This window comes from Oncorhynchus mykiss, chromosome 11 (genome assembly GCF_013265735.2).
Source record: "Oncorhynchus mykiss isolate Arlee chromosome 11, USDA_OmykA_1.1, whole genome shotgun sequence".
NCBI classification, from domain to species: Eukaryota; Metazoa; Chordata; class Actinopteri; order Salmoniformes; family Salmonidae; genus Oncorhynchus; species Oncorhynchus mykiss.
This window is the reverse complement of record NC_048575.1, coordinates 79,044,086-79,067,399: the sequence shown is the minus strand read 5'-3', so window position 1 is coordinate 79,067,399 and position 23,314 is coordinate 79,044,086. Positions and strand designations below refer to the sequence as shown.

The window sequence follows — 23,314 nt, the reverse complement described above, 5'->3', positions numbered from 1 at the left end:
CATCCCTGGTCATCTCTACTGCCTCTGATCTGACAGACTCACTAAACAGAGAACATCCCTGGTCATCCCTACTGCCTCTGATCTGGAGGACTCACTAAACAGAGAACATCCCTGGTCATCCCTACTGCCTCTGATCTGGAGGACTCACTAAACAGAGAACATCCCTGGTCATCACTACTGCCTCTGATCTGGAGGACTCACTAAACAGAGAACATCCCTGGTCATCCCTACTGCCTCTGATCTGGAGGACTCACTAAACAGAGAACATCCCTGGTCATCCCTACTGCCTCTGATCTGGAGGACTCACTAAACAGAGAACATCCCTGGTCATCCCTACTGCCTCTGATCTGGAGGACTCACTAAACAGAGAACATCCCTGGTCATCCCTACTGCCTCTGATCTGGAGGACTCACTAAACAGAGAACATCCCTGGTCATCCCTACTGCCTCTGATCTGGAGGACTCACTAAACAGAGAACATCCCTGGTCATCCCTACTGCCTCTGATCTGGAGGACTCACTAAACAGAGAACATCCCTGGTCATCCCTACTGCCTCTGATCTGGAGGACTCACTAAACAGAGAACATCCCTGGTCATCCCTACTGCCTCTGATCTGGAGGACTCACTAAACAGAGAACATCCCTGGTCATCTCTACTGCCTCTGATCTGGTGGACTCACTAAACAGAGAACATCCCTGGTCATCCCTACTGCCTCTGATCTGGAGGACTCACTAAACAGAGAACATCCTTGGTCATCCCTACTGCCTCTGATCTGGAGGACTCACTAAACAGAGAACATCCCTGGTCATCCCTACTGCCTCTGATCTGGAGGACTCACTAAACAGAGAACATCCCTGGTCATCCTTACTGCCTCTGATCTGGAGGACTCACTAAACAGAGAACATCCCTGGTCATCCCTACTGCCTCTGATCTGGAGGACTCACTAAACAGAGAACATCCCTGGTCATCTCTACTGCCTCTGATCTGGTGGACTCACTAAACAGAGAACATCCCTGGTCATCCCTACTGCCTCTGATCTGGAGGACTCACTAAACAGAGAACATCCCTGGTCATCCCTACTGCCTCTGATCTGGAGGACTCCCTAAACAGAGAACATCCCTGGTCATCCCTACTGCCTCTGATCTGGAGGACTCACTAAACAGAGAACATCCCTGGTCATCCCTACTGCCTCTGATCTGGAGGACTCACTAAACAGAGAACATCCCTGGTCATCCCTACTGCCTCTGATCTGGAGGACTCACTAAACAGAGAACATCCCTGGTCATCTCTACTGCCTCTGATCTGGTGGACTCACTAAACAGAGAACATCCCTGGTCATCCCTACTGCCTCTGATCTGGAGGACTCACTAAACAGAGAACATCCCTGGTCATCCCTACTGCCTCTGATCTGGAGGACTCACTAAACAGAGAACATCCCTGGTCATCTCTACTGCCTCTGATCTGGAGGACTCACTAAACAGAGAACATCCCTGGTCATCTCTACTGCCTCTGACCTGGAGGACTCACTAAACAGAGAACATCCCTGGTCATCTCTACTGCATCTGATCTGGAGGACTCACTAAACAGAGAACATCCCTGGTCATCTCTACTGCCTCTGACCTGGAGGACTCACTAAACAGAGAACATCCCTGGTCATCTCTACTACCTCTGACCTGGAGGACTCACTAAACAGAGAACATCCCTGGTCATCCCTACTGCCTCTGATCTGGAGGACTCACTAAACAGAGAACATCCCTGGTCATCCCTACTGCCTCTGACCTGGAGGACTCACTAAACAGAGAACATCCCTGGTCATCTCTACTACCTCTGACCTGGAGGACTCACTAAACAAAGAACATCCCTGGTCATCTCTACTACCTCTGATCTGGGGGACTCACTAAACAGAGAACATCCCTGGTCATCTCTACTACCTCTGACCTGGAGGACTCACTAAACAGAGAACATCCCTGGTCATCCTTACTGCCTCTGATCTGGAGGACTCACTAAACAGAGAACATCTCTGGTCATCCCTACTGCCTCTGATCTGGCAGACTCACTAAACAGGGAACATCCCTGGTCATCCTTACTGCCTCTGATCTGGCAGACTCACTAAACAGAGAACATCCCTGGTCATCCTTACTGCCTCTGATCTGGAGGACTCACTAAACAGAGAACATCTCTGGTCATCCCTACTGCCTCTGATCTGGCAGACTCACTAAACAGAGAACATCCCTGGTCATCCTTACTGCCTCTGATCTGGAGGACTCACTAAACAGAGAACATCTCTGGTCATCCCTACTGCCTCTGATCTGGCAGACTCACTAAACAGAGAACATCCCTGGTCATCTCTACTACCTCTGATCTGGGGGACTCACTAAACAGAGAACATCCCTGGTCATCTCTACTACCTCTGACCTGGAGGACTCACTAAACAGAGAACATCCCTGGTCATCCTTACTGCCTCTGATCTGGAGGACTCACTAAACAGAGAACATCTCTGGTCATCCCTACTGCCTCTGATCTGGAGGACTCACTAAACAGAGAACATCTCTGGTCATCCCTACTGCCTCTGACCTGGAGGACTCACTAAACAGAACATCCCTGGTCATCTCTACTACCTCTGATCTGGGGGACTCACTAAACAGAGAACATCCCTGGTCATCTCTACTACCTCTGACCTGGAGGACTCACTAAACAGAGAACATCCCTGGTCATCTCTACTGCCTCTGATCTGGAGGACTCACTAAACAGAGAACATCCCTGGTCATCTCTACTGCCTCTGACCTGGAGGACTCACTAAACAGAGAACATCCCTGGTCATCTCTACTGCCTCTGATCTGGAGGACTCACTAAACAGAGAACATCCCTGGTCATCTCTACTGCCTCTGACCTGGAGGACTCACTAAACAGAGAACATCCCTGGTCATCTCTACTACCTCTGACCTGGAGGACTCACTAAACAGAGAACATCCCTGGTCATCCCTACTGCCTCTGATCTGGAGGACTCACTAAACAGAGAACATCCCTGGTCATCCCTACTGCCTCTGACCTGGAGGACTCACTAAACAGAGAACATCCCTGGTCATCTCTACTACCTCTGACCTGGAGGACTCACTAAACAAAGAACATCCCTGGTCATCTCTACTACCTCTGATCTGGGGGACTCACTAAACAGAGAACATCCCTGGTCATCTCTACTACCTCTGACCTGGAGGACTCACTAAACAGAGAACATCCCTGGTCATCCTTACTGCCTCTGATCTGGAGGACTCACTAAACAGAGAACATCTCTGGTCATCCCTACTGCCTCTGATCTGGCAGACTCACTAAACAGGGAACATCCCTGGTCATCCTTACTGCCTCTGATCTGGCAGACTCACTAAACAGAGAACATCCCTGGTCATCCCTACTGCCTCTGATCTGGAGGACTCACTAAACAGAGAACATCTCTGGTCATCCCTACTGCCTCTGATCTGGCAGACTCACTAAACAGAGAACATCCCTGGTCATCCTTACTGCCTCTGATCTGGAGGACTCACTAAACAGAGAACATCTCTGGTCATCCCTACTGCCTCTGATCTGGCAGACTCACTAAACAGAGAACATCCCTGGTCATCTCTACTACCTCTGATCTGGGGGACTCACTAAACAGAGAACATCCCTGGTCATCTCTACTACCTCTGACCTGGAGGACTCACTAAACAGAGAACATCCCTGGTCATCCTTACTGCCTCTGATCTGGAGGACTCACTAAACAGAGAACATCTCTGGTCATCCCTACTGCCTCTGATCTGGAGGACTCACTAAACAGAGAACATCTCTGGTCATCCCTACTGCCTCTGACCTGGAGGACTCACTAAACAGAACATCCCTGGTCATCTCTACTACCTCTGATCTGGGGGACTCACTAAACAGAGAACATCCCTGGTCATCTCTACTACCTCTGACCTGGAGGACTCACTAAACAGAGAACATCCCTGGTCATCCCTACTGCCTCTGATCTGGAGGACTCACTAAACAGAGAACATCCCTGGTCATCACTACTACCTCTGACCTGGAGGACTCACTAAACAGAGAACATCCCTGGTCATCACTACTGCCTCTGATCTGGAGGACTCACTAAACACACATGCTTTGTTTGTACATGATGCCTGAATACCGGAGTGTGCCCCTGGCTATCCGTACATTTAAAAAACAAGACAATTGTGTCGTCTAGTTTGCAATCGTCATGACACTGCCCACTGCCCTGTCCCATCTGGACAAGAGGAATACCTATGTAAGAATGGTGGTCATCGACTACAGCTCAGCATTCAACACCATCGTACCCTCCAAGCTCCTCATTAAGCTGGAGGTCCTGGGTCTCAACCCCGCCCTGTGCAACTGGGTCCTGGACTTCCTGACGGCTACCCCCAGGTGGTGAGGGTAGGAAACATCACCTCCACTTCGCTGACCCTCAACACTGGGGCCCCACAAGGGTGCGTGCTCAGCCTCGTCCTGTACTCCCTGTTCACCTACGACTGTGTGGCCATGCACGCCTCCAACTCAATCATCAAGTTTGCAGTAGGCTTGATTACCAACAATGACGAGACGGCCTAAAGGGAGGAGGTGAGTGTGGTTTCAGAAAAACAACCTCTCACTCAACGTCAACAAAACAAAGGAGATAATCGTGGACTTCAGGAAATAGCAGAAGGAGCATCCCCCTAATCCACATAAAAGGGACAGCAGTGGAAAACGTGGAAAGTTTTAAGTTCCTGGGCGTACACATCACAGACAAACTGAAAGGGTGGTGAAGAAGGCGCAACAGCGCAGCCTCTTTTAGGCTTGTCACCTAAAACCCTGACAAACTTTTACAGATGCACAATTGAGAGCATCCTGTCGGGCCGTATCATCGCCTGGTACGGCAACTGCACTGCCCTCAACCGCAAGGCTCTCCAGAGGGTAGTGAGGTCTACACAGCGCATCACTGGGGGCAAACTACCTGCCCTCCATGACACCTACAGCACCCGATGTCACAGGAAGGCCAAATTGTTAGATTACTTGTTAGATATTACTGCACTGTCGGCTAACCATGTGTATGTGACCAATACACTTTTTGATTTGATTAGATTTTTAAATTAAGGAATTTTAAATGATTTATACTTTTACTTTTGATACTTAAGTATACTTTAAACCAAATAATTTTAAATTTTTACTCAAGTAGTATTTTACTGGGTGACTTTCACTTTTACTTGAGTAACTTTCTATTAAGGTATCTGTACTTTTACTCAAGTATGACTTTTTCCACCACTGATGTTATATGCTGTCTGTAATAGCCTGGTATACACTGTGTACTGTAGCCTGGTATACACTGTGTACTGTAGCCTGGTATACACTGTGTATTGTAGCCTGGTATACACTGTGTACTGTAGCCTGGTATACACTGTGTACTGTAGCCTGGTATACACTGTGTACTGTAGCCTGGTATATACTGTGTACTGTAGCCTGGTATACACTGTGTACTGTAGCCTGGTATACACTGTGTACTGTAGCCTGGTATACACTGTGTACTGTAGCCTGGTATACACTGTGTACTGTAGCCTGGTATACACTGTGTACTGTAGCCTGGTATATACTGTGTACTGTAGCCTGGTATACACTGTGTACTGTAGCCTGGTATACACTGTGTACTGTAGCCTGGTATACACTGTGTACTGTAGCCTGGTATACACTGTGTACTGTAGCCTGGTATACACTGTGTACTGTAGCCTGGTATACACTGTGTACTGTAGCCTGGTATACACTGTGTACTGTAGCCTGGTATATACTGTGTACTGTAGCCTGGTATACACTGTGTACTGTAGCCTGGTATACACTGTGTACTGTAGCCTGGTATACACTGTGTACTGTAGCCTGGTATACACTGTGTACTGTAGCCTGGTATACACTGTGTACTGTAGCCTGGTGTATACTGTGTACTATAGCCTGGTGTACACTGTGTAATGTAGCCTGGTATACACTGTGTACTGTAGCCTGGTGTATACTGTGTACTATAGCCTGGTGTACACTGTGTAATGTAGCCTGGTATATACTGTGTACTATAGCCTGGTGTATACTGTGTACTATAGCCTGGTGTATACTGTGTAATGTAGCCTGGTATATACTGTGTACTATAGCCTGGTGTATACTGTTTACTATAGCCTGGTGTATACTGTGTACTATAGCCTGGTATATACTGTGTACTATAGCCTGGTGTATACTGTGTACTATAGCCTGGTGTATACTGTGTACTATAGCCTGGTGTATACTGTGTACTGTAGCCTGGTGTATACTGTTTACTATAGCCTGGTGTATACTGTGTACTATAGCCTGGTATATACTGTGTACTATAGCCTGGTGTATACTGTGTAATGTAGCCTGGTATATACTGTGTACTATAGCCTGGTGTATACTGTGTACTATAGCCTGGTGTATACTGTGTAATGTAGCCTGGTATATACTGTGTACTATAGCCTGGTGTATACTGTTTACTATAGCCTGGTGTATACTGTGTACTATAGCCTGGTATACACTGTGTACTATAGCCTGGTGTATACTGTGTACTATAGCCTGGTGTATACTGTGTACTATAGCCTGGTGTATACTGTGTAATGTAGCCTGGTATATACTGTGTACTATAGCCTGGTGTATACTGTTTACTATAGCCTGGTGTATACTGTGTACTATAGCCTGGTATATACTGTGTACTATAGCCTGGTGTATACTGTGTACTATAGCCTGGTGTATACTGTGTACTATAGCCTGGTGTATACTGTGTACTGTAGCCTGGTGTATACTGTTTACTATAGCCTGATGTATACTGTGTACTATAGCCTGGTATATACTGTGTACTATAGCCTGGTGTATACTGTGTACTATAGCCTGGTGTACACTGTGTACTGTAGCCTGGTGTATACTGTGTAATGTAGCCTGGTATATACTGTGTACTATAGCCTGGTGTATACTGTGTACTATAGCCTGGTGTATACTGTGTAATGTAGCCTGGTATATACTGTGTACTATAGCCTGGTGTATACTGTTTACTATAGCCTGGTGTATACTGTGTACTATAGCCTGGTGTATACTGTGTACTATAGCCTGGTGTATACTGTGTACTATAGCCTGGGGATGAGGTAAGGAGTGAATACATCACAAAGGAAGTTTGATTTATTGGTCTCCCCTTCAGTGGTGTAACTGTACAGCTCTGCGCCTTGCTAAATTAGGCACACCGTTGCCCCTTCAGACCAGAGTGGTGTAATGCCATGTTAAATCATGTTTACCGTTGCCCCTTCAGACCAGAGTGGTGTAATGCCATGTTAAATCATGTTTACCGTTGCCCCTTCAGACCAGAGTGGTGTAATGCCATGTTAAATCATGTTTACCGTTGCCCCTTCAGACCAGAGTGGTGTAATGCCATGTTAAATCATGTTTACCGTTGCCCCTTCAGACCAGAGTGGTGTAATGCCATGTTAAATCATGTTTACCTTGGGATGCAGCCCCAGAGAGCTCTGGTCTTTGCAATTCACTATAGGCCGTCATTGCAAGTAAGAATCTAGTCTAGTTAAATAAAGATTAAATAAATAAATATGTTTTATTTTTAAATTTATACACACACACACACCTTGTTGTGGCTGGGGAGTCATGCATAGCTGCAGAGCTAGGGGTGAAACAGCATCATTGGACACAGCTGGTTGCATACTGACTATGGGTGCCTACTACTGCATGCCACAACATGCTAGCGTGCTAAGCGCTAAGCTACAATCCGACAATCATTTAGAAATCCCCTCTGAAACATGCGAGGAGGGCTAGGCTAACCTTCCTCTGTGTTTGTGAATGAGGCAGGGCAGGGTTGCTATGGTTATGAACGAGGCAGGGCAAGGTTCATATTTGGGCAACCAAGGTACTTATTGTAGGTGTCAATACAATTGTTGTGTGTTATATATTGTACCTGCATCGACACTGCCTGGACCTGAATGGTCTCTGGTTGGGAAAAGAGCTGGGGGTCAGCTACACGCAGGGTGAACTGTCCACTCCTGGAACAATGCAACGACACAATACATACACACATTAGAGACAGAGAGAGAGAGAGAGAGAGAAGAAGAGACAGAGAGAAAGAGACAGAGAAAGAGACAGACAGAGAGAGAGAGAAAGAGAGAGAAATGGAGAGGGAGACAGCGAGACAGACAGAGGGAAACAGAGGGAGATAGAGAGACAGATCAATGGAGAGGGAGACAGAGACCGAGAGAGAGAGAGACAGAGAGCGACAGAGAGAGAGAGAGATAAATGGAGAGGGAGACAGAGAGAGACAGCGAGAGAGACAGGGAAACAGAGAGAGAGAGAGAGACACAGAGAAACAGAGAGACAGAGAGAGACAGATAAATGGAGAGGGAGACAGAGAGAGAGAGAGAGAGAGAGAGAGAGAGAGAGAGAGAGGAAAAAAGAAAGGAAGAAACATATATTGAGATGGAGAGACATTTATTTCTCAGTATACTCACTTGGCCTGGTCCTTGTCGTGAGTGAAGCGGACCTGTCTGCTCTGTAGCTGTGCCCAGGAGAAGGTGTCGTCTCGGGACATCTCTATCTCCCTGCCCCCCTCTAGGACAACCATACGGCCTGTTGCAGGGGGCTGCAGCAGCTGGAAGACCAAGCTCTCTGGAGGGCTGGCAGGTCAACATTAAATCAAAATCATTTGATAAATATCACAAATCATACTTTTAGCAGAGAGAAGGGTGGGGTAAATTTAATTCAGTCTCCTACCTGTCTTGATCCTGGGCAGAGAGTATGGTTGAGTCCAGGGGTTTAGTCCCTCCAATGGGTACCAGCAGAGAGCTACTGATATGGAGGGTTGGGGACTGGCTGTTAGCTGGATGGAGGGAGGAAATGAATAAGGAGAGGGAAGAGGTAGGGAGGGGGAGGGAGCGGGAAAGAGCAAGAAAGAGAGGGATGGTAGAAGAGGGAGGAAGAAAAGGAGAGAGGGATATAAGAGTCCCGAGTGTCCTACAATAAGGTTACAATGAATGAATACATGTTCTGTCTCACTACTGGTATCGCTCAAGGCTCTGTCCTAGATCCTCTTTAATGTCCCACTACTGGTGTCCCCCAGGGCTCTGTACTAGGTCCCCTTAAATGTCCCACTACTGGTGTCCCCCAGGGCTCTGTACTAGGTCCTCTTTAATGTCCCACTACTGGTGTCCCCCAGGGCTCTGTACTAGGTCCTTTTTAATGTCTCACTACTGGTGTCCCCCAGGGCTCTGTACTAGGTCCTCTTTAATGTCCCCCAACTGGTGTCCTGATGTTTACCCCCCCATAAATACATTTCCCCCTTTTCTCTCCACTCTACAGAATGGACTCTTGGAAAGCCCTTTGCTAACATAGAGAGAGTATGGTAACATCAAAAGGTTGGGGAATGGAACAATATGTATTTTTCTCAACCAGTTGAAAGTGCCCGTTGGTACTCAAAGAATATTCTGTCAGATCAGTTGTCGTCTGGGACATTATATCTGATGATAGGGCAACATAAATTGTATCTTGGAAAGTCTACACATTCTATTCACATGGAATTGTTGTGCAATTTAAATGTCTAAATATGAAACTATTTGTGAACATTTTTTATTTAATTGTAGTTTCTAAATGAGAGAATTGTTTTCATAAGTAAATTTATGCTCACTCAGTGGTCACGCCCAAGTGAACAGACTTTTTTTGAGAACTATGAAACAAGCCCTTCTCTCCCCCAGTACAAAAGCCTGTTGACGAAGGTCAACCTTAGTTCCTGATGACGTGAGAACTGGAGTCGATACATTTAAAAGGGCTAATTTCAATGTGGAGGTGATGATCACCATGCTGGAATGGTGAATTTCGACTAGACGAACCAGAATACAGCACGAGTTGATTATGGCAACTTGTTATGAACTACGAATGATTATTCACTAAAGAAGTTATACATCCTAGACGTTGAGTTATCAGCTGCAGCTGTAAACGGCCTAGAAAAGGACAGACAATCTCCTGAGAACGACAGGGTACTTCAACGTATCTGCTCGACAACACTTCGACCAGAAAGATTCTTCAAAGGACAATGCCGATTTCTGCTGGGTAAACCAGTCTTCCATCTTCGACCCATCTTTCGAAGCGCAGAGAAAATATATATATTTTTCCTTTTCTGAATGGCCGGTTACTAGAATGCATAAGATTCTGTATTTACGGTAGCATAGCTTCTCAAGGTCTGATAGAGATTCAGTCCCTTTGTCCCTCAGTCTTCCGGCTCTTTCATTCAAACCAAAACCCCTTCCTTTGTGTAACCAGCCGTCATACCAGGTTAACCCACTAGGGGCTTTTCATGACATGATTAGTAATCAATGTGTGATCTATCCTATGTATATATACATATATATGTAATTTTGTGTGATTATTTAGGTCTTCAGTAGATACATAATTAAGCCAATTTGTGTATTGATGATTCCATTTCTAAGCTAGGGTTTGTGCAGATAACCAAGAATTTACGATAATCCGAATGAGACCGATCGAGGTGACGATTAATAATTGACTGCTATTGATATAAAGGATCTTCAGATTTTAAGACAGTGGATTCGGGAGATAACCACTCTATATAAATGAATGTTTCCGTGGTGCCCCAGTTATTAGTGGTTTAATTGTTGCATGGTTTAATTCAATCACGTAATCAATTCAATGTTAGGTAATCGATTTGATAAAATAGCATGTCATAAAATTTAATCAGTCAGAGACACAACACTGGTATCCCCCAGGGCTTGGTACTAGGTCCTCTGGTTCTGTCTACTGGTGTCCCCCAGGGCATGGTACAAAGTCCTCTCCTGTGCTGTCTACTGGTGTCCCCCAGGGCTTGGTACTAGGTCCTCTCCTGTTCTGTCTACTGGTGTCCCCCAGGGCATGGTACTAGGTCCTCTCCTGTTTTCTCTACATGTATACACCAGAGCTTACCATGGCAAGTCCTGCTCTTCTTGTCACTATAGAAACCGTGTCCACAGTCTGGAGTACAGTATCCATCTCTTAGGTAAGTGTTTTGTCTGCACACGGTGCAGCGACCCATCCCCTCACACTCCACACAGTCAGCTGAGCATGCTGGGTAACAGGAAGAGAGGAAACAACACAATAAGTGTGACTTAACCAGAAGCTGAGTTATGATGATTGACTGCCTCAGTAGGGTCTGTATGTAACTGGGCTGAAACTAGAAAGAAAAAAAACAAACACTTTCAACAATAAAAAACTACTGAAAAACCCTGTTTGTTCTAAACGAAGAGTCTTGTGTGTATCTTTCTACGTTTACATCATTATGACATCACGTTTTATGTATGTCTCTGCCTAAGTTGTTTGAATAAACCTAAACAGAGCTGCATAGAGTGAATGGTTACACGGTAAAAATATGACGGAGGAAATGTAAACTCTTCATTGAAGAAAATGTTATTCTGCCACAGAGTAACATTTGGTCCCAGTCTAAAAAGAGTGAAACTCACTCTGGCAACAGAGTTATTTTTTACAGAGTGGTATATATGCTCAATTTAGTGTTGATATTTAACTCCGAGTCACTCAGTCCCAATCCAAATCCAGTTACAAACACTATGGTTTTAACTCTTACTAGAGTTAAAGTGACTCAGTCCCAATCCAAATCCAGTTACAAACACTATGGTTTTAACTCTTACTAGAGTTAAAGTGACTCAGTTCCAATCCAAATCCAGTTACAAACACTATGGTTTTAACTCTTACTAGAGTTAAAGTGACTCAGTCCCAATCCAAATCCAGTTACAAACACTATGGTTTTAACTCTTACTAGAGTTAAAGTGACTCAGTCCCAATCCAAATCCAGTTACAAACACTATGGTTTTAACTCTTACTAGAGTTAAAGTGACTCAGTCCCAATCCAAATCCAGTTACAAACACTATGGTTTTAACTCTTACTAGAGTTAAAGTGACTCAGTCCCAATCCAAATCCAGTTACAAACACTATGGTTTTAACTCTTACTAGAGTTAAAGTGACTCAGTCCCAATCCAAATCCAGTTACAAACACTATGGTTTTAACTCTTACTAGAGTTAAAGTGACTCAGTCCCAATCCAAATCCAGTTACAAACACTATGTTTTTACTCTGTGATTTCAACTCTCTTTGATTTACTGTATAGTCTTACGTGTACATAGCTTCAGAGAGGAGTCCAAGAAGAATGTCCTCCCACACTCCAACACACAGTGGCCCTGCAGGGTGGAATAAGGAGTCTGGCATCGCCCACACTGGCCTGGCCCGTGGCACACTTCACAGTGTTCATCACAACCTGGCGCACAGAGAGAAAGAGAGAGAGAGAGAGAGACCGAGAGAGAGAGGGGACATGGACATTGACAGAGAGAGAGGGAAGATACATTGACAGAGAGAGTGAGGGGACAGAGACATTGACAGAGAGAGCGAGGGGACAGAGACATTAACAGAGAGAGTGAGGGGATAGAGACATTGATAGAGAGAGAGCGAGAGAGAGAGATAGAGAGAAAGAGGGGACATTGACAGAATAAAAGAGGGGACATTGACAGAATAAGAGAGGGGACATTGACAGAATAAGAGAGGGGACATTGACAGAATAAGAGAGGGGACATTGACAGAATAAGAGAGGGGACATTGAGAGAGAACGTAACACAGGTTAGAAGGAAAACTGACTTAAAACAAACAACAACACTGAAAGATGTAATAAGTTAAACGATCATTCTATTCAGGCACTTACTGAGGCATCTCTCCCCATTCTGGTAGGACCCTGGGGAGCAGCCCTGGGTGCAGAGTCCATCCTGAAGAACGTGTCCTTCCATGCACTGTAGACAGTCAGTACGCAGAGGACCCTCACATTCATTACAGCTCCAATCACACTCTGGAGGAGGGAGGGAGGCAGGGAGAGAGGGAGAGAGGGAGAGAGGGAGGGAGGGAGGCAGGGAAAGAGGGAGGGAGGGAGGGAGGGAGGGAGGGAGGGAGGGAGGGAGGGAGGGAGGGAGGGAGGGAGGGAGGGTTAGGAAAGAAGAGAAAAGAGAGAAAGAGAGACATCGACAGAAACAGATTAACAGAAAGAGAGTGTCAGAATGAGCAAGAGAGAGACCGACTCAGTGAGCACAGCCTTGCTATTGAGAGAAGGCCACCGTAGGCAGACCTGGCTCTCAAGAGAAGACAGGCTATGTGCACACTGCCCACAATTTGAAAACAAATCCAATCTTGATAAACTCCCATATCTATTAGGTGAAATATCACAGTGTGTCACCACAGCAGAAAGATTTGTGAGCTGTTGTCACAAGAAAAGGGCAACCAGTGGAGCAGAAACACCATTGTAAATACAACCTATTGTATATTTATCGGTTGAACTATTTGCACATTGTTACAGCATTGTATACATCCAATAACATTACATTTGAAATGTCTATATTCTTTAAAAATTCTTTAAAAATGTACTTTCTGATTGTTTATTTCCCTTTTTGTTTTTTATCTATTTAACTTGCTTTGGAAATGTAAACATGTTTCCCATGCCAATAAAGTCCTTTGAATTGAATTGAGAGAGAGAGACAGAGACAGAGAGACAGACTAAAAGAGGAAGTGAAAACAGACTCATGAGAAACATTCTTATTAAACTCCTGATGACTAAATCCTGATGACTAAATCCTGATGACTAAGTCCTGATGACTAAGTCCTGATGACTAAGTCCTGATGACTAAATCCTGAGCTCCTGATGACTAAATCCTGATGACTAAATCCTGATTACTAAATCCTGATGACTAAGTTCTGATGACTAAATCCTGGTGACTAAGTCCTGATGACTAAGTCCTGATGACTAAATTCTGATGACTAAGTCCTGATGACTAAGTCCTGATGACTAAGTCCTGATGACTAAATCCTGATGACTAAGTCCTGATGACTAAATCCTGATGACTAAGTTCTGATGACTAAATCCTGAAGACAACATCCTAATGACCAATCCCATCACAACACCATCACCTATTGAAGCCTGAGCAGTGGGGCTGCATGTACACAGCCAGACAGTCCTGACAGCTGACACACTGTAACTCAGGAGTCTTCAACGAAAACAATGTCTCCTCTCTCTCTCTCTCTCTCTCTCTCTCTCTCTCTCTCTCTCTCTCTCTCTCTCTCTCTCTCTCTCTCTCTCTCTCTCTCTCTCTCTCTCTCTCTCTCTCTCTCTCTCTCTCTCTCTCTCTCTCTCTCTCTCTCTCTCTCTCTCTCTCTCTCTCTCTCTCTCTCTCTCTCTCTCTCTCTCTCTCTCTCTCTCTCTCTCTCTCTCTCTCTCTCTCTCTCTCTCTCTCTCTCTCTCTCTCTCTCTCTCTCTCTCTCTCTCTCTCTCTCTCTCTCTGCCTGTCCCCACACACCTCCCTCATCATCCTATTACATCCCAGACTGACAGAGCAACATCAATAACAAAAATAACAATAACAACAACAACTGCCCCAGCTAACGCTGCACAGTCTCTCTACCTTTCCAGGTTTACCCAGGGTTCAGGGGATCTTCCAGGTAGCAAGCGGCGTCGCGTTGGGTGTGTGTGTGTGTGTGTGTGTGTGTGTGTAACTAGCTCAGGGGATAAACAGTGTTGATTCTATTGACTGACTGGCTGCTGTGTTGAAACACCTGCTGAGATACCATCCAGCCACCGCTCACACACACACACACGCACGCACACACGCACACACGCACGCACACACGCACGCACACACACACACACACGCACGCTCACACACACACTCACTCACACATGCGCACACACACATGCACGCAAACGCACACACACACACACACACCCTTAAGCACATATACACACACAAAACACACACACCTCTTCACGGCTCCCTGAATGGTAGGAAATAATCTCCCTCCCTCTCTGTAGTACTTATCTAATTCTGTCAGCAGAGTGGGAAGTGCTTTTATACCTGAGGGGCGGAGCTGATTTTGCTCGACAAAAACCTGATTACGTTATTTCACCACAGATAAAGGAGCCGCTGAGGCCCGCTAGCAAACAGCAGTCATATCCTCCTAAAACACTGTTGTTGTTGTTGCTGTCGCTGCTGCTGTTGTTGTTTATGTTGTTTATGTTGTTGCTGTTTTTGTTGCTTATGTTGTTGTTGTTTATGTTGATGCTGTTGTTGTTTATGTTGTTGTTATTGTTGTTTATGCTGGTGTTGTTGTTTATGTTGTTGTTGTTGTTGTTGCTGTTGTTGTTGTTGTTTATGTTGGTGCTGTTGTTGTTTATGTTGTTGTTATTGTTGTTTATGCTGGTGTTGTTGTTTATGTTGTTGTTGTTGTTGCTGTTGTTGTTGTTGTTGTTTATGTTGGTGTTGTTGTTTATGTTGTATGTATGTGAAGCATAATCTTCCTACCTTTGATGTTCAGCAGGTCTACTGTACCTCTACCTCTGAGGTAGTACTGATGGGCACAGCTGTCGTACTGTTCTGTCTCTATGGGCTGGGGTTAAGGTTAGGGTTACTGTCAGGTCTACTGTACCTCTACCTCTGAGGTAGTACTGATGGGCACAGCTGTCGTACTGTTCTGTCTCTATGGGCTGGGGTTAAGGTTAGGGTTACTGTCAGGTCTACTGTACCTCTACCTCTGAGGTAGTACTGATGGGCACAGCTGTCGTCCTGTTCTGTCTCTATGGGCTGGGGTTAAGGTTAGGGTTACTGTCAGGTCTACTGTACCTCTACCTCTGAGGTAGTACTGATGGGCACAGCTGTCGTACTGTTCTGTCTCTATGGGCTGGGGTTAAGGTTAGGGTTACTGTCAGGCCTACTGTACCTCTACCTCTGAGGTAGTACTGATGGGCACAGCTGTCATACTGTTCTGTCTCTATGGGCTGGGGTTAAGGTTAGGGTTACTGTCAGGTCTACTGTACCTCTACCTCTGAGGTAGTACTGATGGGCACAGCTGTCGTACTGTTCTGTCTCTATGGGCTGGGGTTAAGGTTAGGGTTACTGTCAGGCCTACTATACCTCTACCTCTGAGGTAGTACTGATGGGCACAGCTGTCGTACTGTTCTGTCTCTATGGGCTGGGGTTAAGGTTAGGGTTACTGTCAGGTCTACTGTACCTCTACCTCTGAGGTAGTACTGATGGGCACAGCTGTCGTACTGTTCTGTCTCTATGGGCTGGGGTTAAGGTTAGGGTTACTGTCAGGTCTACTGTACCTCTGCAAGTGCGGATGGTGGTGTTGAGGTAGTACTGATGGGCACAGCTGTCGTACTGGCACTCCCCGAACATCAGAACCTTGCCCGGGTCACGGCACGACGTACACACTCCTCCCGTCTCACAGGATAGACACTGGCTGCCACATGCTGAAAGACACCGTACATTATGATGTTAAAGATGGAGATGAAGAGACATCTGCAAAAACCCCAGCAGGACACTGTGGCAATAAACAATGTTAGCCTGGTAAATGTAGTCTACAGGTCTGTAAAACCTGTTAAAGATGGAGATGAAGAGACAGGGTCCATATGGAAAAACCCCAGCAGGACACAGTGGCAATAAACAATGTTAGCCTGGTAAATGTAGTCTACAGGTCTGTAAAACCTGGGTGGAGGCAGAAAGCACTTTTTTTTACCTCTGCAGCGTCTGTCTCCTTCGGCATAGTAACCCAGCGGGCAGGTGGGGGCACACAGCCCTGAGGCCAACAGAAAGTTGGGGGCGGGACAGGAAGTACAGGACAGAGGCCCCTCCCCATTGCAGCCCTCACAGGAAGCATGGCATCCTGGGAGAAATAAACAGGAATGTGACTGAATTAACAAGCAACAAATCAGCTTAAACATAAACTAAGCAAGGACTGGAATGAAATGTAATGATTCAATGTATTGGCAGGAATAAAACCATGCAGAAAAACAAGGAGATGGGATGTAGTGAAGCCTGTTTATTGTTGACGTTTCAGCTCTTTCTCAAGACCGGTCTCTATAAACCGTGAAGACAAATGTGTATCATTTTGGGATTTCTGAGAGTTTTACAGAACAATGAAATGCATGAACAGTATACACAGTGACATCCTTCCAATGTACGTAAGGTTAAATACAACCTAATACCAGCCTTTTCCAAGTTAAATACAACCTAACACCAGCCTTTTCCAGGTTAAATACAACCTAACACCAGCCTTTTCCAAGTTAAATACAACCTAACACCAGCCTTTTCTAGGTTAAATACAACCTAACACCAGCCTTTTCTAGATTAAATACAACCTAACACCAGCCTTTTCCAAGTTAAATACAACCTAACACCAGCCTTTTCTAGATTAAATACAACCTAACACCAGCCTTTTCTAGGTTAAATACAACCTAACACCAGCCTTTTCTAGGTTAAATACAACCTAACACCAGCCTTTTCCGGGTTAAATACAACCTAACACCAGCCTTTTCCAAGTTAAATACAACCTAACACCAGCCTTTTCCAAGTTAAATACAACCTAACACCAGCCTTTTCTAGGTTAAATACAACCTAACACCAGCCTTTTCTAGATTAAATACAACCTAACACCAGCCTTTTCTAGGTTAAATACAACCTAACACCAGCCTTTTCCGGGTTAAATACAACCTAACACCAGCCTTTTCCAAGTTAAATACAACCTAACACCAGCCTTTTCCAAGTTAAATACAACCTAACACCAGCCCTTTACAAGTTAAATACAACCTAACACCAGCCTTTTCCAAGTTAAATACAACCTAACACCAGCCTTTTCTAGGTTAAATACAACCTAACACCAGCCTTTTCCAGGTTAAATACAACCTAACACCAGCCTTTTCCAAGTTAAATACAACCTAACACCAGCCTTTTCTAGATTAAATACAACCTAACACCAGCCTTTTCCAAGTTAAATACAACCTAACACCAGCCTTTTCTAGGTTAAATACAACCTAACACCAGCCTTTTCCAGGTTAAATACAACCTAACACCAGCCTTTTCTAGGTTAAATACAACCTAACACCAGCCTTTTCTAGGTTAAATAAAACCTAACACCAGCCTTTTCCAAGTTAAATACAACCTAACACCAGCCTTTTCCAGGTTAAATACAACCTAACACCAGCCTTTTCTAGGTTAAATACAACCTAACACCAGCCTTTTCCAGGTTAAATACAACCTAACACCAGCCTTTTCCAGGTTAAATACAACCTAACACCAGCCTTTTCTAGGTTAAATACAACCTAACACCAGCCTTTTCCAGGTTAAATACAACCTAACACCAGCCTTTTCCGGGTTAAATACAACCTAACACCAGCCTTTTCCAGGTTAAATACAACCTAACACCAGCCTTTTCCGGGTTAAATAAAACCTAACACCAGCCTTTTCCAGGTTAAATACAACCTAACACCAGCCTTTTCCGGGTTAAATAAAACCTAACACCAGCCTTTTCCAAGTTAAATACAACCTAACACCAGCTTTTTCTAGGTTAAATACAACCTAACACCAGCCTTTTCTAGATTAAATAAAACCTAACACCAGCCTTTTCCAGGTTAAATACAACCTAACACCAGCCTTTTCCAGGTTAAATAAAACCTACAACCAGCCTTTTCTAGATTAAATACAACCTAACACCAGCCTTTTCCAGGTTAAATAAAACCTTAGACCAGCCGTTTCTAGGTTAAATAAAACCTAACACCAGCCTTTTCTAGGTTAAATACAACCTAACACCAGCCTTTTCCAGGTTAAATAAAACCTACAACCAGCCTTTTCTAGATTAAATACAACCTAACACCAGCCTTTTCCAAGTTAAATAAAACCTGAGACCAGCAGTTTCTAGGTTAAATACAACCTAACACCAGCTTTTTCTAGGTTAAATACAACCTAACACCAGCCTTTTCCAGGTTAAATACAACCTAACACCAGCCTTTTCCAGGTTAAATACAACCTAACACCAGCCTTTTCTAGATTAAATAAAACCTAGCACCAGCCTTTTCCAGGTTAAATAAAACCTAACACCAGCCTTTTCCAGGTTAAATACAACCTAACACCAGCCTTTCCCGGGTTAAATAAAACCTAACACCAGCCTTTTCTAGGTTAAATACAACCTAACACCAGCCTTTTCCAAGTTAAATACAACCTAACACCAGCCTATTCCAAGTTAAATAAAACCTAACACCAGCCTTTTCTAGATGAAATAAAACCTAACACAACCCTTTTCCAAGTTAAATACAACCTAACACCAGCCTTTTCTAGGTTAAATACAACCTAACACCAGCCTTTTCCAAGTTAAATACAACCTAACACCAGCCTTTTCTAGGTTAAATACAACCTAACACCAGCCTTTTCCAAGTTAAATACAACCTAACACCAGCTTTTTCTAGGTTAAATACAACCTAACACCAGCCTTTTCTAGGTTAAATACAACCTAACACCAGCCTTTTCCAAGTTAAATACAACCTAACACCAGCCTTTTCCAGGTTAAATACAACCTAACACCAGCCTTTTCCGGGTTAAATACAACCTAACACCAGCCTTTTCCAGGTTAAATACAACCTAACACCAGCCTTTTCCGGGTTAAATACAACCTAACACCAGCCTATTCCGGGTTAAATACAACCTAACACCAGCCTATTCCGGGTTAAATACAACCTAACACCAGCCTTTTCCAGGTTAAATACAACCTAACACCAGCCTTTTCCAGGTTAAATACAACCTAACACCAGCCTTTTCCGGGTTAAATACAACCTAACACCAGCCTTTTCCAGGTTAAATACAACCTAACACCAGCCTTTTCCAGGTTAAATACAACCTAACACCAGCCTTTTCTAGATTAAATAAAACCTAGCACCAGCCTTTTCCAGGTTAAATAAAACCTAACACCAGCCTTTTTCAGGTTAAATACAACCTAACACCAGCCTTTTCCGGGTTAAATAAAACCTAACACCAGCCTTTTCTAGGTTAAATACAACCTAACACCAGCCTTTTCCAAGTTAAATACAACCTAACACCAGCCTATTCCAAGTTGAATAAAACCTAACACCAGCTTTTTCTAGGTTAAATACAACCTAACACCAGCCTTTTCTAGGTTAAATAAAACCTAACACCAGCCTATTCCAAGTTAAATACAACCTAACACCAGCTTTTTCTAGGTTAAATACAACCTAACACCAGCCTTTTCTAGGTTAAATACAACCTAACACCAGCCTTTTCCAGGTTAAATACAACCTAACACCAGCCTTTTCTAGGTTAAATAAAACCTAACACCACCCTTTTCCAAGTTAAATACAACCTAACACCAGCCTTTTCTAGATTAAATACAACCTAACACCAGCCTTTTCCAGGTTAAATAAAACCTGAGACCAGCAGTTTCTAGGTTAAATACAACCTAACACCAGCCTTTTCTAGATTAAATACAACCTAACACCAGCCTTTTCCAAGTTAAATACAACCTAACACCAGCCTTTTCTAGGTTAAATACAACCTAACACCAGCTTTTTCTAGGTTAAATACAACCTAACACCAGCCTTTTCCAGGATAAATACAACCTAACACCAGCCTTTTCCGGGTTAAATACAACCTAACACCATCCTTTTCTAGGTTAAATACAACCTAACACCAGCCTTTTCCAGGTTAAATACAACCTAACACCAGCCTTTTCCGGGTTAAATACAACCTAACACCAGCCTTTTCCAAGTTAAATACAACCTAACACCAGCCTTTTCCGGGTTAAATAAAACCTAACACCAGCCTTTTCTAGGTTAAATGCAACCTAACACCAGCCTTTTCCAAGTTAAATACAACCTAACACCAGCCTTTTCCAAGTTAAATACAACCTAACACCAGCCTTTTCTAGATTAAATAAAACCTAACACCAGCCTTTTCTAGGTTAAATACAACCTAACACCAGCCTTTTCTAGGTTAAATACAACCTAACACCAGCCTTTTCTAGATTAAATAAAACCTAACACCAGCCTTTTCCAGGTTAAATACAACCTAACACCAGCCTTTTCCAAGTTAAATACAACCTAACACCAGCCTTTTCCAGGTTAAATACAACCTAACACCAGCCTTTTCTAGGTTAAATACAACCTAACACCAGCCTTTTCCAGGTTAAATAAAACCTAACACCAGCCTTTTCTAGGTTAAATACAACCTAACATCAGCCTTTTCCAGGTTAAATAAAACCTAACACCAGCCTTTTCCAGGTTAAATACAACCTAACACCAGCCTTTTCCAAGTTAAATACAACCTAACACCAGCCTTTTCCAGGTTAAATACAACCTAACACCAGCCTTTTCTAGGTTAAATACAACCTAACACCAGCCTTTTCCAGGTTAAATACAACCTAACACCAGCCTTTTCTAGGTTAAATACAACCTAACACCAGCCTTTTCCAGATTAAATACAACCTAACACCAGCCTTTTCCAGGTTAAATACAACCTAACACCAGCCTTTTCCAGGTTAAATACAACCTAACACCAGCCTTTTCCAGGTTAAATACAACCTAACATCAGCCTTTTCCGGGTTAAATACAACCTAACACCAGCCTTTTCCAGGTTAAATACAACCTAACACCAGCCTTTTCCAGGTTAAATACAACCTAACACCAGCCTTTTCTAGGTTAAATACAACCTAACACCAGCCTTTTCTAGGTTAAATAAAAACCAATACATCATGAGCTGACAGGTGTGATTTGGGATTTCTGTTGGAGAGGCAGTTTGTTCACATCTTCACACTAAACCATCTTTGTTAATATAATTGTTCTCGACTTCCTCTATCGTCTTTGGTGTTTCTGTCTGACAACACAGAGCATCTGTATTCTCCTCTGACAAGTCCTTCCCTTGTTAACACATGTTCCATGGTACATGAATATACCTTGTGGTGTAGCGACTGCTGTCACCCAGAGACAAATCTCCTATTGACAGAATACTACACAGATATTGAAAAATGGTTTTCCTTCTCTTCTTCTTCTGAGGAGGAGGAGGAGGAGGAAAGATCGGACCGACGCGCAGCGTGGTAAGTGTTCATATTTTAATGAAATATACCGGGAACATTGAAAACAAAAGAACAAGAGAAGTAAATGAAAACCGAAACAGTTCTGCATGGTAAAACACAGACACAGAAAACAACTACCCACAAATCATAGTGGGAAAACAGGCTGCCTAAGTATGGTTCTCAATCAGAGACAATGATAAACAGCTGCCTCTGATTGGGAACCATACCAGGCCAAACACATAGAAATACAAAACATAGAACAAAAACATAGAATGCCCACCCCAACTCACGCCCTGACCAACCTAAAATAGAGGCATAAAAAAGGAACTAAGGTCAGGACGTGAGAAACATCCCATCTCTCTCTCTCTCTCTCTCTCTCTCTCTCTCGCTCTCTCTCATCCCATCTTTCTCTCTCGCTCTCTCTCTCTCTCATCCCATCTCTCTCTCTCTCTCATCCCATCTCTCTCTCTCATCCCATCTCTCTCTCTCTCTCTCTCTCTCTCTCATCCCATCTCTCTCTCTCATCCCATCTCTCTCTCTCTCTCTCTCTCTCATCCCATCTCTCTCTCTCTCTCTCATCCCATCTCTCTCTCTCTCTCATCCCATCTCTCTCTCTCATCCCATCTCTCTCTCTCTCTCTCTCTCTCTCTCTCTCATCCCATCTCTCTCTCTCATCCCATCTCTCTCTCTCTCTCTCTCTCTCTCTCTCATCCCATCTCTCTCATCCCATCTCTCTCTCTCTCTCTCTCATCCCATCTCTCCCTCCCCCTCTCTCTCTCTTTCTCTCCCTTTCCCTCTCAATCCCTCTGGCCTAGGTGTGTAGTGATTACAAACATTCATTATATGTGTGTGTGTGTCTGTTCGCATGCTTGCGTGTGAAATAAAACTTACTCTTGCAGGCCCCGTGCCAGGGGTAGTGGCCGAGGGGACAGTGGGTGACACAGTGGTCTCCTAGCAACAGGGTCCTGACAGCCTTACACCACAGACACACACTGCCCACGCCCGTTTGTAGGTCCGCTGCACAGCGCAGGCAATCACTGTTGCATTCTGGGAACAGAGAGGGCAAAGGTCACACACAGCAGCTTACAAAAGGAGTCCCTCAACGTTCAAGGTTAGGGCCGCTCCTGTTTACATTGTATATTCATGATATTAGATTGATGATTAGTGTTAAAAACATGACACAGACTTCAGACCTGAGTCTAGCTAGGACTATACCACCTTACTCCAGCACAAATAGGGCTTGATCATACCTTCATACTCCTATCACCACTATCACCCCTATCACCACTGTCACCACTATCACCCATATCACCACTATCACCACTATCACCCCTATCACCACTATCACCACTATCACCACTATCACCCATATCACC

The 23,314-nt window shown here is 44.2% G+C and overlaps 1 protein-coding gene across 3 annotated transcripts in view; it reads right to left on the bottom strand.

Moving 5' to 3' along the window:
- The window catches only part of fras1 (Fraser extracellular matrix complex subunit 1), a 352,007-nt gene that overhangs the window by 99,954 nt on the left and 228,739 nt on the right, over positions 1-23,314 (bottom strand). For all 3 annotated transcript variants that reach the window (XM_036936462.1, XM_036936463.1, XM_036936464.1), the window contains exons 20-28: positions 22,830-22,985; positions 16,602-16,748; positions 16,189-16,335; positions 12,748-12,888; positions 12,169-12,309; positions 10,968-11,108; positions 8,772-8,877; positions 8,510-8,674; positions 7,963-8,047 (exon numbers count right to left, since the gene is read on the bottom strand). In XM_036936462.1, the coding sequence (XP_036792357.1) occupies positions 7,963-8,047; positions 8,510-8,674; positions 8,772-8,877; positions 10,968-11,108; positions 12,169-12,309; positions 12,748-12,888; positions 16,189-16,335; positions 16,602-16,748; positions 22,830-22,985 (1,229 nt within the window). The remainder of the gene's footprint in view (positions 1-7,962; positions 8,048-8,509; positions 8,675-8,771; positions 8,878-10,967; positions 11,109-12,168; positions 12,310-12,747; positions 12,889-16,188; positions 16,336-16,601; positions 16,749-22,829; positions 22,986-23,314) is intronic.